The sequence below is a fragment of the Nilaparvata lugens genome, chromosome X (assembly GCF_014356525.2).
Source record: "Nilaparvata lugens isolate BPH chromosome X, ASM1435652v1, whole genome shotgun sequence".
Lineage (NCBI taxonomy): Eukaryota > Metazoa > Arthropoda > Insecta > Hemiptera > Delphacidae > Nilaparvata > Nilaparvata lugens.
Window position 1 is genome coordinate 40,731,472 of NC_052518.1, and position 17,289 is coordinate 40,748,760.

Sequence of the window (17,289 nt, forward strand, 5' to 3'; positions counted from 1 at the left end):
TAGTGGAAGATCGTGTTCATGGTGGAGATAGAGCGGAATGGGATCCAGTAAAAACTGAAAAAGAGAAGAAGAAGCCAGCAGAAAAACGAAAAATCTTTGAAGAAGGTTATCAATAGAGGAATGATACATAATACAACTGATAATGAATAATATTCGCATAAAATTGAAGAGGAATAATATGATTTAATGTGGGATAGAATCGAATATTATATGGATAAATATATGGATATTATAATATAATATATGGATATTAGTAGAAGGTAATCAGATAGAAAGAGAAAAGGTAGAAAGATAAATAGATATAGGAAGAGAAATAAACATTTGAACATGCTGGATAGCTAGTAGAAAAATCACAGGGAAAATAATGATAATAATAGGGAAGAAAAGAAGAGAAAGAAGGAATGTGCACAAATTGCGAAGAACTTATGAAACTGAACTATAGAATAAGAAATAGAACATCGTATTGTGATCTTGAATTAATCAAGGAGAGAAGAAAAAGAAGAAAAGGAAAAGAAAGAGAAGAAGAAGAAGAAGAAGAAGAGAAGAAGAAGAAGAAGAAGAAGAAGAAGAAGAAGAAGAAGAGAAGAAGAAGAAGAAGAAGAATAAGAAGAAGAAGAGAAGAAGAAGAAGAAGAGAAGAGAAGAAGAAGAGAAGAAGAAGAAGAAGGAAGAAGAAGAAGAAGAAGAAGAAGAAGAAGAAGAAGAGAAGAAGAAGAAGAAGAAGAAGAAAAAGAAGAAGAAAAAAAAAAGAAGAAGAAGAAGAAGAAGAGAAGAAAAAGAAGAAGAAGAAGAAGAAGAAGAAGAAGAAGAAGAAGAAGAAGAAGAAGAAGAAGAAGAGAAAAAGAAGAAGAAGAAAAAGAAGAAGAAGAAGAGAAGAAGAAGAAGAAAAAGAAGAAGAAGAAGAAGAAGAAAAAGAAGAAGAAAAAGAAGAAGAAGAAGAAGAAGAAGAAGAAGAAGAAGAAGAAGAAGAAGAAGACGAAGAAGAAGGAGAAGAAGAATAGAAAAGAATAATAATCATCATCGCAAACAACAATATTCAAGTAATCATTATAAATATAAGATCAAGAAGAGAAACGAGAAAGAAAAAATAAGAAGTAGAGAAGACGATCGAGAAAGTGCTAGATTATTTTAGATGAGTTTTTTAATTATGGAAATAATTTTGGTAAGAGATGTAATAATTATTAGTAAGAATAGAGATAATGATTCTCTAAGTACCCTCTGGAGTATAGTAGTTGATGCATTGAACGTAGTTTTGGGAATTAATATCAAGATAAATTATCAATCAGTATTAACAAATGTGGATCTCCTTAGTTTGAAATAATTGCCTCATATATAATCATAAATAGCAGTGGAAAGATTCATTTATAGAACAGAAAGCCAGCTCATGAAAAATGCCAAGGTATATCTACTGTGAAATGTATTAATACGAATTTCCTATTATTGTAGTGAAGGGCACCTTAGTCATCGAATCCTGAAATGATTTAATTTACCTTTATTTTTTGAAGGTCGGTCATCCTCTCGACTGTGTGGACCCTCTTGGATCCTCCCTCGCCGATAGAGATCTTGATCCTCCCGTCCAATGACCAGACATTCCTATGCCCATGACGGTCGACCGCAGCGTTGAGGATCTTGAGACGCTCTGCAGTCAGATCCTCGCGAATGGTGACGCCGGAACCCTTCAGCTTCCTCTTAGCGTCGAAGATCATCTTCCTGGTCCGGTAGCTGCAGAGTCGTACTATGATGGGTCGGTCCTTTGGTTTAGCTCGCCCTTGTTGAGGTGATTAGGAAAAGTTGATTAGGTAGGATAGTTTAGGAATGGTGGATTAGGTATACGGATACGGTGGATTTGCTCCCTGCACCCCTATTTGGGGTGGGTTAGCAGTCTCCACGCTTCACGCTCCGGCTGGGAGGCAGGCTTCGCCCACTCAATCGTCTTTTATGACTGTATAGTGTTGGGTAGGAGCCTCCACACTTAGCGCTCCGGATGGGGGATGGGCTCCACCTGCCCAATCATGAGCAGGTTAGGTAGGGTGGGTGGGTTAGGTAGAGTATGTTAGGTAGTGTGGGATAGGTGTTTAGGAAGAGGAGTTTTGGTAAAGTGGGATGGGTTATGTGGGGTTTGTTTGTTAGAATGGATCAAGTATAGTTAGGTGGAATAGGCTGGATAGAGTTGGGTAGTTGGATTGGATTGGTGAGGTGGGGTGGTTAGGTTGCAGAAATTAGGTTGGGTAGGTTAGGTAAGATGGCTCATGTAGCATTTGTGAGGTAGTGTAGGTTAGGTAGTGTGGGATATGTAGAGTAGGTTGAGTAGGGTGCAACTGTATAGGTTCGGGTAGCGAACTGTATAGGTTCCAGTAGGGTAGAGTAGGTTAGTTAGCCTCCGCGCTAAAGTGTTTTTTTTCTAAATACCAACCTTAAGCTATGACACAGCAGTTGAAAACCACCAAAGAATCTGTAGATATCAACCACTGAAGAATTTGTGGCAATTATATATATATATATATATATATATAATATATATATATATATAATATATATATATATATATATATATTATATATATATATATATATATATATATATATATATATATTATATATATATATATAATATATATATATATATATATATATATGGTAAAAATATGTCCGGTGTAAATAATTACTGAATATGTAGATATCAGAGTCAATAAACTGACAAGATATTATATATCATTCTGAACACAGTGTAGAAAACTGGGAAGAGAATGATCAATATTCTTAACCATGTACAAAACAAGATACAGCAACAGCTTTGTTTGTTGTTTTGAGAATTCACTTTGAATATAAGTTGTTGCCAACCTGAGAATCTGAATTATCATAATTTATATTATTTGAAACTCATAACATCTGCAGCTTTCAACTGATGCAATTACATTACTCATGTGATAATTAATTCTAAATGAAATTTGTGATAGAATTGAAGAGCCTGCATATTTATTGAAATCTGAAGCTACAAGTCCAGACTCAAGAGTGAGTTAAGAATTCTCCATTGTGACATTTGATCATTATAGAGTAATCTGGATAGTATATCTCAATACAGAGCTGTAGGTGAGCATTTTTTTAAATAGTGGAAGCATCATATGCATTCCATGGCGTAAGATTGATTGTTTGTTCCATCATGAAGGTTGAGTTAGGGCTAGAATTAAAGAGGTTGAGCGAGCTGATTTTAATTCAAAAGGTTGAGTGAGCTGATTTGATTCTAAATGAAATTTGTGATAGAATTGAAGAGCCTGCATATTTATTGAAATTAGAAGTTACAAGTCCAGACTCAAGAGTGAGTTGAGAATTCTACATTGTGACATTTGATCATTATAGGATAATCCAGGAAGTATATCTCAATACAGAGCTGTAGGAGAGCATTTTGTCAAATAGTGGAAGCATTATATGCATTCTATGGCAGAAGATTGATTGTTTGTTCCATCATGAAGGTTGAGTTAAGGCAAGAATTGAAGAGGTTGAGCGAGCTGATTTTAAAATAATGTTATAATTTGAGTACAACTTTTCAACTGATTTAAGTCTGGTACTAATATAACTACAACTGATACAATTATTTGGTTATAATTATTTCATAATTCATATTTCATAAAGCTATTAATCAAATATTGTTAATTTTGATTAATCCAGAATTTAATGATAAGATCTAACAAGAAGAAACAATATCTCTAACGAATGAAAACATTTCCAATTCATATTTTATTGGAAATAGCAATTATTGATGGTTCGAATATGATATTTTGGTAGATAGATTACATCTATAACATTCTAGGACAGTGTTGAACATTAAAATATATCCAGAGAAATATGTAATATCCCTCACATTCTAAGATACCATTGTTGGTTGAAAAAGAATATAATATAAGATTATAGTCAGGTTTGACTTTCCTATAAAAAAAAACAATTGAAAAGGTGGAAAAATTGAGGGGGTCCTGGGTGGCCCCCAGAGCAGAATATCTCATATGTAATATTTTTTTGGCTGCCAAATTGTGAGAGTCAAAATTTTCCTTGACCAGAATTTAAAAAAATCAAATAAATGCCCCAATATCCCTCATCCATTATCTCATAGAGTTATCATAAATTATGAATAGCCTTATTTCAATGTGCTGGGTAAGATTGTTCCTCTTGACTTTGCTATAAAATTAACCATTGGAAAGCTGGAAGAATTGAGGGGGTCCTGGGTAACCCCCAAAGTAGAATCTCTCATATGTGTTATTTTTTTCTTTCATTAAGATCACTTTCAATCATTTTTTGACATATTTAAACATCATTATGCCGTCCAGTGTAACTGTAGATTTTTCAAAATTGCCAAAAACCACACAGCCTCCCTTGAGTGCCCCCTGGATGTAATTTCGGGGTTTATGATACATCATCAGCTGCAAAGATGGAAGGTTGAGTGATTCCAATATCAAAAACTGATGTGAAAAATACAGGGAAAGTCATATCTTGGCTGTAAAAATCCTGGAAAATGAGCCAAAATTGACAAAAATTAAAAAAATCTAGGACTTTCTGAGTCGATTTTGAGCATAAAAAAACCTGTAAGTGTGATTCATAACCAGCACTGTATATGAGGGTCCCCCACATACCCCCATAGAATTGGGAAATTTGTTATTTGATAGTTTTTCTGTGGGTTATTCTTGGTCCTCTCTCCAATGATACCATCAATGAGCTATAGGATTCACAGTTTTTGCATGGAATTTGACACTTTTTTCTGAAATTTAAAAAAAAAATGAGGGGGCCGGGCCCCCTATTGGAAAAATCAATGGTTCTTCTGTGCGAGGCAATGTTTTGGGATCTTCTGATTCGATTAAGATGATGAATGACCTCATTTTCATGTGCTGGATAAGATTGTTCCTCTTGACTTTGCTATAAAATTAACCATTGAAAAGGTGGAAAAATTGAGGAAGGCCTGGGTAGCCCCCAAAGTAGAATATCTCATATGTTTTATTTTTTTAATTTTCTCAGATCACTTTTTATCATCTTTTGACTTATGATAACATCATTATACTGTCTAGTGTAACTGCAGATTTTTCAAAATTGCCAAAAGTCACACAGCCCTCCTCGAGTACCCGCTGGATGTAATTTTTGGGTTTCTGATACACTATCAGCAGCATAGACGGCAGGTTGAGTGATTTTAACATTGGAAACTGATGTGAAAAATAGAGAGACAGTCAATTATTGGCTAAAAAAATCTTGGAAAATGAGTCAAAAATGACAAAAATGGAAAATCACCCTTCCACCCCCCCTATTGCTTTTTTTTGGTTTATTTTTTGGGATTGATGTTTTTTCGGCTGCTGAATTCTATTTTGAGCATAAAATAACCTGAAAATGTGATCCATGACCAGCACTGTATATGAGGGTACCCTCCACGCCCCCCTTGAATCAAAAATTTCATTATTCATCAATTTTTCTGTGTGTTATTTTTGGTCTCCTTCCTAATGATATCATTCATGAAATTGTGATATTCACAGTTTTAAATGGGATTTCACACTTTTTTTTCTAGAAAATTTTCTTAAAACAATGAGGGGGCCAGGCCCCCTATTGACAAAATCGATGTTTTGTCTGTGCAAGGTGATGTTCTAGGATTTTCTTAGTCGATTGAGCTTGGATTCAAATTTTAATTCTTCAAAAATTGAGGGGGCATCATTGACCCCCAAAATGGAAATTTTGAAAAATCCATAATTTTCCCAATGACTGCTGGAACTCCTAGAAACTTTCTGATGGAATTTAGAGTTGTCACATGCCCCAGTTAGGCTGGGAATTTTTCAAATTTTGACTCTTGAGATTGTTTTCAAAAAAATGAGGGGTCCGAGCTCCCTATTGCGAAAATCGATGGTTCGTCTGTGCAAGGCGATTTTTTAGGATTTCCAGAGTCGATCGAGTGGGAATTCGAAACTGTAACGATTCCCCCCCTCGAATTTCCAAAAATTGAGGGGGGGCATCATCAACCCCCAAAATAAAAATTTTGAAAAATCAATCATTTTCCTGATGCCTGCTAGTACTCTTACAGACTTTTTGATGAAAGTTAGTATTGTCACATGCCCCTGTTTGGTTGGGAATTTTTAAAATTTTTTATTGCAAAAAAATGGATGAAAATTCTGTTCCCCCCGCAACCCCTGCAACCCAGTCGAAATTTTTTTTTTGGAATTTAGTAATGTTGTGGCGCTGAACAAAAAAGTTCCCTTGCACTTCACTGAGAAATGTGTGGTTCAAGAGTTGAAAATTTCGGGGGGGGGGTCCAGGAGCCCCCCAAAATGAGAAATTCTCATATATCATAATTATTCCTATGATTTCAACCACTTGTCAATCGAATTCAACAGAGCACCAACCACCACTACAACCACCCTTGTCAGGAGGTTTACAAATGCTCCAGCTTTAGTATATATTTACTTGTGCTTTGCGCTCAGCGGGGGCTTCGCCCTCTGCACCCCCATACACTGTATAACTGTACAGGGGTGAGTAGCAGCCTCACCGCTTCATGCTCCGGCTGGGAGGCGGGCTCCGCCCGCCCAGGTATGTGTGGTATGGTAGTTTATGTTGGGTGGGTTAGGTAGAGTAGGTTAGGTAGAGTAGGTAAGGTAGGGTGGGATAGGTGATTAGGGAGAGTTGGTTAGGTAGGATGGCTAAGGTTATGTGGATTAGGTCAAGTAGATTGAGTAGATTATCTTGGGTAGGGTAGGTTAGGGTGTCAAGATTGGGTTAAATAGTCTAGGAAGGTTAGTTATGGTAGGGTGGCTTAGGTTGAGTAGTATTTTTTGATAAGGTGGGTTAGGGAGGGTAGATAAAGTAGGTTATATTGGGTCGGGTAGGTTTGATTGTCAAGATTAGGTTGAATAGTTTAGGAAGATTATTTCAGGTAAGGTGGCTTAGGTTGAGTTGGTTGGGTAGGGTGGTGTAGGTAGAGTAGTTTAAGTAGGGTGCAATAGAGTGGGTTGAATAGCATAATTTATGTAGGGTGGCTAAGATGGGGTAGGTGGAGTAGATTGACTGATAGAGTGTTGAATAGGTAGGTTGGGTAAAGTAGGATAGATAGGGTAGGGTTGGTGAGATTGGTCTGGTAGGCCAGGTAGAGTATAGGCTGGGTTCAATTTTTGACATGGGAATTTCAAAAAATCTTGAGTCACTGAACAAAAGATTTCTTTTGCACTTTGGTGAGAAATGTGCAAGGCAATGTTTAAGGATCTCCAGAGTTGATTGAGTTGGAATTCGAAACTGTAGCAATTCTCCCCCTCAATTTTCCAAAAATTAAGGGCAGCATCATTGACCCTAAGAATGGAAATTTTGTAAAATCGACTGCTGAATTCGATTTTGAGCATAAAAAAACCTGTAAGTGTGATTCATAACCAGCACTGTATATGGGGGTCCCCACAACGCCCCCCTAGAATTGTGAGATTTGTTTTTTGACAGTTTTTCTGTGAGTTATTCTTGGTCCTCTTGCCAACGATTTAATTCAAAGGATTATAGGATTCACAGTTCTTGCTGGGAATTTAACACTTTTTTTTCTGAAAATTTTTTTCAAAAAAATGAGGGGGCCGGGCCCCCTATTGAAAAAATCTATGTTTTGTCTGTGCGAGGCGATTTTTTGGTATCTTCTGAGTCGATTGAGCTGAGATTCGAAACTGTTGCTATTCCCCCCCTCAATTTTCCAAAAATTGAGGGGGGCATCATTGACCCACAAAATGAAAATTTTGAAAAATCAATAATTTTCCCAATGCCTGCTGAGACACCTAGAGACATCCTGATAGGAGTTGGTATTGTCAGATGCCCCAGTTTGGCTGGGAATTTTTCAAATTTTTCATCATGGAAAAATCATTGAAAATTAAGCTCCCCCCCGCACCAAACCCAACCAGGTCGAAATTTTATTCTAGCAATCTAGTAATGTAGGAGCGCTGAACAAAAAAGTTATCTTGAACTTTGCTGAGAAATGTGCTGTTCAAAAGTTGAAAATATTGGGGGGGTCCTGGAACCCCCAAAATAGAAAATTTCCAGATATCATAATTATTCCTTTGGTTTCAACCACTTGTCAATCGAATCTCATAGAGCATCAACCACCAAAACAACCAACCTTGTCAGGAGGTTTTCAGACGCTCCGGCTATAGTATATATATAACTCACGCTTCAAGCTCGGCGGGGGCTTCGCCCCCTGCACCCCTATTTGGGGTGAGTCAGCAGCCTCCGCGCTTCGTGCTCAGGCTGGAAGGTGGGCTTTGCCCGCTCAATAACCTTTTATGACTGTACTCTGTTGGGTAGCAGCCTCCACGCTTTGCGCTCTGGCTGGATGGCGGGCTTCGCCCAAGTAGGTTAGGTTGGGTAGTTTAGGTAGGGTGGATTAGATGGAGTAGGCTAGGTAGGGTGGGATAATTGATTAGGTAGAGTAGGTGAGTTAGTGTAGGTTAGTTAGGGTAGGTTAGTTAGGGTAGGTTAGTTAGGGTAGGTTAGTTAGGGTAGGTTAGTTAGGGTAGTTCATATGAGGTGAGTTAGGTAGAGTAGGTTAAGTGGGGTGAGATGGATATAGTCGAGTTCAGTAGGGTAGAGTAGTAGAGGTAGAGTAGGTTAGGTAGAGTTGGTTAGGTAGGGTGTGATAGGTGATTAGGAAGAGTTGATTAGGTAGGATAGTTTAGGAATGGTGGATTAGGTATACGGATACGGCTGATTCGCTCCCTGCACCCATATTTGGGGTGGGTTAGCAGTCTCCGCGCTTCACGCTCCGGCTGGGAGGCGGGCTTCGCCTGCTCAATCGTCTTTTATGACTGTATAGTGTTGGGTAGGAGCCTCTACACTTAGCGCTCCGGCTGGGGGACGGGCTTCACCTGCCCAATCATGAGCAGGTTAGGTAGGGTGGGTGGGTTAAGTAGAGTAGGTTAGGTAGGGTGGGATAGGTGTTTAGGAAGAGGAGTTTTGGTAAAGTGGGATGGGTTATGTGGGGTTTGTTTGTTAGAATGGATCAAGCATGTTTAGGTGGAATAGGCTGGATAGAGTTGGGTAGTTGGATTGGATTGGTGAGGTTGGGTGGTTAGGTTGCAGAAATTAGGTTGGGTAGGTTAGGTAAGATGGCTCATGTAGCATTTGTGAGGTAGTGTAGGTTAGGTAGTGTGGGATATGTAGAGTAGGTTGAGTAGGGTGCAACTGTATAGGTTCGGGTAGCGAACTGTATAGGTTCCAGTAGGGTAGAGTAGGTTAGTTAGCCTCCGCGCTAAAGTGTTTTTTTTTTCTAAATACCAACCTCAAGCTATGATACAGCAGTTAAAAACCACCGAAGAATCTGTAGATATCAACCACTGAAGAATATGTGGCAATTAAATATATATATTTGGTGCATATATATGTCCGGTGTAAATAATTACTGAATATGTAGATATCAGAGTCAATAAACTGACAAGAAATTATATATCATTCTGAACACAGTGTAGAAAACTGGGAAGAGAATGATCAATATTCTTAACCATGTACAAAACAAGATACAGCAACAGCTTTGTTTGTTGTTTTGAGAATTCACTTTGAATATAAGTTGTTGCCAACCTGAGAATCTGAATTATCATAATTTATATTATTTGAAACTCATAACATGTGCAGTATCTTTCAACTGATGCAATGACAATACTCATGTGATAATTAATTCTAAATGAAATTTGTGATAGAATTGAAGAGCCTGCATATTTATTGAAATTAGAAGTCACAAGTCCAGACTCAAGAGTGAGTTAAGAATTCTCCATTGTGACGTTTTATCATTATAGGATAATCCAGGAAGTATATCTCAATACAGAGCTGTAGGTGAGCATTTTGTCAAATAGTGGAAGCATTATATGCATTCTATGGCAGAAGATTGATTGTTTGTTCCATCATGAAGGTTGAGATAAGGCAAGAATTGAAGAGGTTGAGCGAGCTGATTTTGAAATAATAATGTTATAATTTGAGTACAACTTTTCAACTGATTTAAGTCTGGTACTAATATAACTACAACTGATACAATTATTTGGTTATAATTATTTCATAATTCATATTTCATAAAGCTATTAATCAAATATTGTTAATTTTGATTAATCCAGAATTTAATGATAAGATCTAACAAGAAGAAACAATATCTCTAACGAATGAAAACATTTCCAATTCATATTTTATTGGAAATAGCAATTATTGATGGTTCCAATATGATATTTTGGTAGATAGATTACATCTATAACATTCTAGGACAGTGTTGAACATTAAAATATATCCAGAGAAATATGTAATATCCCTCACATTCTAAGATACCATTGTTGGTTGAAAAAGAATATATTATAAGATTATAGTCAAGTTTGACTTTCCTATAAAAAAAACAATTGAAAAGGTGGAAAAATTGAGGGGGTCCTGGGTGGCCCCCAGAGCAGAATATCTCATATGTAATATTTTTTTGGCTGCCAAATTGTGAGAGTCAAAATTTTCCTTGACCAGAATTTAAAAAAATCAAAAAAAAATGCCCTAATATTCCTCATCTATTATCTCATAGAGTTATCATATTATGAATAGCATTATTTCAATGTGCTGGGTAAGATTGTTCCTCTTGACTTTGCTATAAAATTAACCATTGAAAAGCTGGAAGAATTGAGGGGGTCCTGGGTAACCCCCAAAGTGGAATCTCTCATATGTGTTATTTTTCTCTTTCATTAAGATCACTTTCAATCATTTTTTGACATATTTAAACATCATTATGCCATCCAGTGTAACTGCAGATTTTTCAAAATTGCCAAATACCACACAGCCCCCCTTGAGTGCCCCCTGGATGTAATTTCGGGGTTCATGATACATCATCAGCTGCATAGATGGAAGGTTGAGTGATTCCAATATCAAAAACTGATGTGAAAAATACAGAGAAAGTCATATCTTGGCTGTAAAAATCCTGGAAAATGAGCCAAAATTGACAAAAATTGAAAAAATCACCCTTCCATTGCTTTTTTTGGTTTATTTTCTGGGATTGATGTTTTTTCGGCTGCTGAGTTCTATTTTGAGCATAAAAAAACCTGAAAATGTGATTCATGACCAGCACTGTATATGAGGGTCCCCCCCACGCCCCCCTTGAATAAAAAATTTCATTATACATCAATTTTTCTGTGTGTTATTTTTGGTCTCCTTCCTAATGATATCATTCATGAAATTGTGACAGTTTTGACTGGGATTTCACACTTTTTTTTCTAGAAAATTTTCTTAAAACAATGAGGGGGCCAGGCCCCCTATTGACAAAATTGATGTTTTGTCTGTGCAAGGTGATGTTTTAGGATTATCTTAGTCGATTGAGCTTGGATTCAAATTTTAATTTTTCAAAAATTGAGGGGGCATCATCGACCCCCAAAATGGAAATTTTGAAAAATCCATAATTTTCCCAATGCCTGCTGGAACTCCTAGAAACTTTCTGATGGAATTTAGAGTTGTCACATGCCCCAAATTGGTTGGGAATTTTTCAAATTTTGACTCTTGAGATTGTTTTCAAAAAAAATGAGGGGGCTGAGCCCCCTATTGCGAAAATCGATGGTTCGTCTGTGCAAGGCGATTTTTTAGGATCTCCAGAGTCGATTGAGTGGGAATTCGAAACTGTAACGATTCCCCCCCTCGAATTTCCAAAAATTGAGGGGGGGCATCATCAACCCCCAAAATAAAAATTTTAAAAAATCAATCATTTTATTGTTTATTTATTTATTCATTTACAATGGAGACAACGGGTTTCCCCAAACATGTCTCCTTTACAAGAAAATGCAAAATCTTAAAATATAATATATAGAAAACTTATAAAAAATCATAAAAAGAAATAAGGTACAAATGGTAATATTTATCCTATTACATATGGTAATAAGGTACAAAATGATAATATGGAAAAATACAATAATTAAAAAAAAAAAAATAATATGAAAAGATGAGATGAATACAAAGCATCGAAATACTACTCATAGAAGGTCCAAAAATGGAAATATAAAATTCTAATAACACAAGTATTAAATGAATGAAATAACCAAAAATATAACTTATTAATGAGTTCCAAGTCCCAAAACATATGCACACCCACACATACATGGAAAAATGATCGATGTAGACCAGATCACAATATCAATGCTCAGACCAGACCATTGTATAGAGCTTTTCGGAATCTAGCGCGAGAGAACCAGAAGAGATCTAGGTGCCCGGACAAACTATTGTAGCTTCTCTGAATTCTGTTGAGAGGAGAATTGTAATTTCTAAGTGTTCTGGAACGAGGAACCAGAAAAGAAAATTCAGATCGACGAGCCACAGGTGAGATATAAATATTCATTTTAGATAGCAAGTATGATGAATCAATTTCATTATTTAAGAGATCAAAAAGAAAAATAAGTGCTCTAACATCACGCCTAACTTTTAATGATGTAATATGGAATAAAGTTCTCAGTGACTCTGTTGGGAAATCAAACGGACAAAAACGATTAAATTTCTTATAGAACATGATTCTTAAAAACTTATTTTGAAGCCGTTCTAGAACATTTATTCTATCCATATGATATGGATTCCATATCTCTGAGGCATATTCTAGCAAGCTTCTCACTAGTGACTTATAAATCAGAATCAAAGGCTCTACATCACTAAAGGGCGAACAGGTCCTCAGAATAAACCCCATTTGTTGGTTGGCCCTAGCAGCTATTGAATCAATGTGCGAATTGAAGGAAAAATCTGAAGAAAAATTCACTCCAAGATCTTTGAAATTCGTCACCTGTTCCAATGGCCTGTTATTTACGTGGTAAATATTAATGTGCGGTCTCAATTGGCGATTGAAACTTAGGAACTTACATTTGGTAACATTTATCTTCAGACCATTAGTTTCACACCATTGGTAAAAATTGTTGATATCGCCCTGTAAAGCAAGCCCATCATTTACATTCTTGATCTCCCTGAACAATTTGACGTCATCTGCGTACATCAGGCAGGAAGAATTCTTTATAATAGTAGGGACATCATTTATAAACAAGAGGAACAAAAGTGGGCCAAGATTGGAACCCTGAGGTACCCCAGATGCACATATGAATGATTTGGATTTGAAATTTTGAATTTTAACAAACTGCATTCTTGATTGCAGATAACTCTGCAGGAGGTTCACTAAATTATCACTAAAACCCATCCGCCTAAGCTTTTTCAACAGTAGTCCATGACTAATAGTATCAAAAGCCTTGGATAAGTCCGTATAGATAACATCTACACGGCCTCCCCCATCCAAAACTTGAGATATTTTATCACTAAAGGTCATTAGGTTAGTGACAGTTGAACGACCAGGTAAAAAACCATGCTGCTCATCCGCAATGATGCTCTTGACCTGTTTAAAAATATTAGAATGTAAAACTTTTTCGTATATTTTTGAAAAACAATTTAAGATAGAAATTGGTCTGAAATTACTAATATCAGCTCTTTTACCAGACTTAAAAACAGGGGTAATTCTAGCAGTTTTCCACTTCAGAGGAAATTTGCCAGTTTTCACAGATAGATTAAAAATAAAGTGCAGGGGAGCTACTAGAACATCCGCACAGCCTTTAACAATAAATGTAGGTATTGCATCGGGGCCCTCAGAGCAGCCAGATCTTAAAGCACCTATAGCAGTAATAATCTCATTACCAGACACTGTACCTAAATCAACAATCAATCCAGACATCCCAGACACCTCCGGCCCTCTCTCACGCCCTCCAGGGGCGATTGGTGCATCAGCCTCATATACAGATTGAAAATAAGTAGCAAATCCCTCGGCAATGCTAGAACCAGTGAAGAACTCCCCATTTAGTGTCATGGATGACTCCACAAATGATGTCTTTCTCTTGGTATTAATGTAATTCCAAAAATGTTTCACGTCACTTCTGATGCCAGCCTGAATACCCGCAATATAATTATCATATGCAAGGGAAATCCGAGCTTTGAGTGAAGCTCGCAACGTTCTGAAAAGATTATCATAGTAAGGAGAAGATCTTCTTTTCCGTGAATACCTATTTTTCGCTTTTAGATCACGAACAATATCAGGAGTAAACCATGGAGGATATTTACTGCTCTTTCTCTTACTTATTATCTTTGGAATACATTCATCCATGCAATAATAGATTTTCTTATATAGTTCATCCACAGCACTATCCACATCAGTGCAGTGAAATAGGGAGTCCCAGCAACTGTCTCTTAGGAGACAATATAACCTGAAAAAATCACCTCTAGCATAATTATAACGAGATTCTAGGGAATTATTTGGATTAACCCCGGAAGAAAATGCAATATACAAGGCATCAACACTCAATGCAGGATGATGGCCATCCTCAGGAAGGAGGGGATCATCATTCGTTTCAACGCTTACGGGGAAATTACTTAAAACAAGGTCTAGGGTCCTACCAAGTTCATTTACAACTGAGCTATAAGAGTTGAGGTCATAAAAAGACATCAAGTTATACAAAATTCTTGCTTTTACTGAGCCAATAGAAAAATCATAATCGGAGGAGGAAATCTCTGGTAAATTAAAGTCTCCAATAATCATAAAATTACCATTAAGTAGATTACTAAGAGATTCCACGTATTCAGCGTACTGGAGAAGAATATTTGAATGGGTTGAAGGGGGAAAATAAACGGCATTTATGTAGCAATAGGTTGCATTTAACTTTACTTTAATTGCGACAGAGTCATATTCGTTGAACTCTTTAGAGAGTTCATCGCACAGAACAGCTTGCAACGTTCTCTTAACTGCAATAAGCACACCACCTCCCCTCAGACGGCCATCACCCCCACCCCTGTCACTCCGATAAACCGAATAGCGATCGTCGAAAAGCTCACAGCTCTTTATACCACTATGTAACCAAGTCTCAGTCAAAACAATAACATCGTAATCGGTACTCAGCAATGATGTGTAGAAGTGCAATGATTTGGTACGAAGTCCTCTAACATTTTGATAGTAGATAGATGAATGGGAATTTATGGACATAAAAAAGAAAAAAAGGGAATTGGAAATTGGAAAAAGAAAAATGAAAATAATTTGTTTTTCTTTCTCTTTGAAAATAAAAATTGAATGAAAAATGAAAAAGAAAAATAAAACCTCGCACTACCAGCCGCGCCTTCTCAAAATTCAAAAGAGCAATAGAAATTGTTCAATTAGCATTTAACTAAAAGTATTATAAAAGAAAAAAGTACAATCATGACAAAAAATAAATAAGAATCAAATTAAAATAAAAACAAAAAAAAATATTAAGATGTGATCACTGAACTTAGAAAAAATCTATGAAAAGGAAAAAATCTTTAACTCCATTACTCAACTGAAAATGAAATGCCCATTAGACAGGAATAAATTTTGAAGCATAAGCAGAACAAAATTATCTTGTTGTTGCACCTTTCTAATATGAAATATGCCTAAAAACAAAACAAATAACCAGAGACAATTTATACAAGATATTATAGACATATTAGACAAAAATTAATTGTTTATAATATAAGGTAATATTAAACTTCGTACATAATATTAAAAGACTATCAGGGCATAATATTAGTCTTTTTAATTTATATTGAAACTCAGTTTTATGTGTTACCTGTTCATAGATGTAACGTACTTCACTTGAATAATAAATTAATCAGTCCTAAAAGGGTAATTCAGAATTATAAATAGATTAATCAGGATAATAAAGAGGCCTCAATAAAAATAAATAATAATAAATAAATGAAAATCATAAAAAATTCAACAAGTGGAAAAATAATGTTCAAGATGATAAATCAAAACTGCATTATAAAATTCGACTATTCAAAAGATAGCAATGGGATGGTCAATCTTTAGGAAGCGTTATCACTTATCAGTAGAGCGATTGTCGGTGCACCCATCGGAGCCTCCGTTGCCAGCGCTATCAGCCTGAAAGCACCGCAAGTCCTCCTCCGAGTTGACAACGAATATTCTGCCTCCTTCGGTCGGCCTTATCTTCAATGTTCCGTTTCTATCAGCCCAAACGTATCTGAAACCCTTATCTCGCTGCAGTTTCTTAGCCTTGGCGAACAGCTGCCTCCGCCTCTCAGTCATCGACCGATTGATATAGATCGGCATCGCTTGCCCACCAATGCCGATATGCTCAGTGTTCAAGTTGTGCTTAACTTTCCGCTTTTGTAGCAAGGCTTCCGCATCATCTCGGCACAAAAACTTCACGACAATACCAGCCGAAGGACGATTGTTCCGTTTTTTCAATCTATGACAGCCAATTATGGACTGCCTCTTAAAGTCTAAGCCCACACTTCTACACACACTAAGAACCGTCCCAACTACGTCCTCGTTTGGAATTGAGGGAATACCATGTATCTCTAGAAGATTCCTCCTGGAATACTGCTCATTCCTATCCGCATGCAATTCAACCGCATCAAGTCTCTTGTTAAGAGTAGCATTTTCACTTAATAGCTCATTTATAGTTGTCTGCTGGTCTTTTATAAGTTGAGCTTGCGCAGAAAGAGTCGCAAAGTTCTCATTCATTTTAGCAGTGCACGCACCGATAGCACTAAAAAGTTCCTCTTTCAAACTTTGTTGACTAGCACTGAAAATAGCCTTAAGCTCCTCCAAGGAATTGTTCAAAGATTCTAGAGTGACAATAGAACCGGCACTTATATTCGTCGTACTGCTCGTACGAACAGGTGTTGAATCATTTTTACTACGCTCAGCCCTAAGCTTATTAAGACACTTATTACAAGTCCAACCAGCAGGCCTAGCCGATAGCTCCTCAATTTCAGTCTCTCCTAGTTTTACGCACATTCCATGAAAGTAGGAATTACATTGTCCACAAACAATCTTATCCTTACTACTTCTATTCACGGACAGCTTACACACGTTGCACAAACTCATCCTTGATACGAAATGTTTACTTTTCAAGTTGGGAATTTTTAAAATTTTTATTGCAAAAAAATGGATGAAAATTCTGTTCCCCCCGCAACCCCTGCAACCCAGTCGAAATGTTTTATTTGGAATCTAGTAATGTTGTGGCGCTGAACAAAAAAGTTCTCTTGCACTTCGCTGAGAAATGTGCGGTTCAAAAGTTGAAAAAATTGGTTTGGGGGGGGTCCAGGAGCCCCCCAAAATGAGAAATTCTCATATATCATAATTATTCCTATGGTTTCAACCACTTGTCAATCGAATTCAACAGAGCACCAACCACCACTACAACCACCCTTGTCAGGAGGTTTACAAATGCTCCAGCTTTAGTATATATTAACTTGTGCTTTGCGCTCAGCGGGAGCTTCGCCCCCAGCACCCCCATACCCTTTATAACTGTACAGGG

The 17,289-nt window shown here is 36.8% G+C and overlaps 1 protein-coding gene across 1 annotated transcript; it reads right to left on the minus strand.

The window, feature by feature from the left end:
• Positions 1–15,360: 15,360 nt before the first annotated feature.
• LOC120355022 lies at positions 15,361–16,853 on the minus strand (the record flags this gene model as incomplete). Its single annotated transcript, XM_039443251.1, is given in 1 exon segment — positions 15,361–16,853. A coding segment is annotated over 1 exon segment (945 nt). The 3' UTR covers positions 15,361–15,821.
• Between the last annotated feature and the right edge of the window lie 436 nt (positions 16,854–17,289).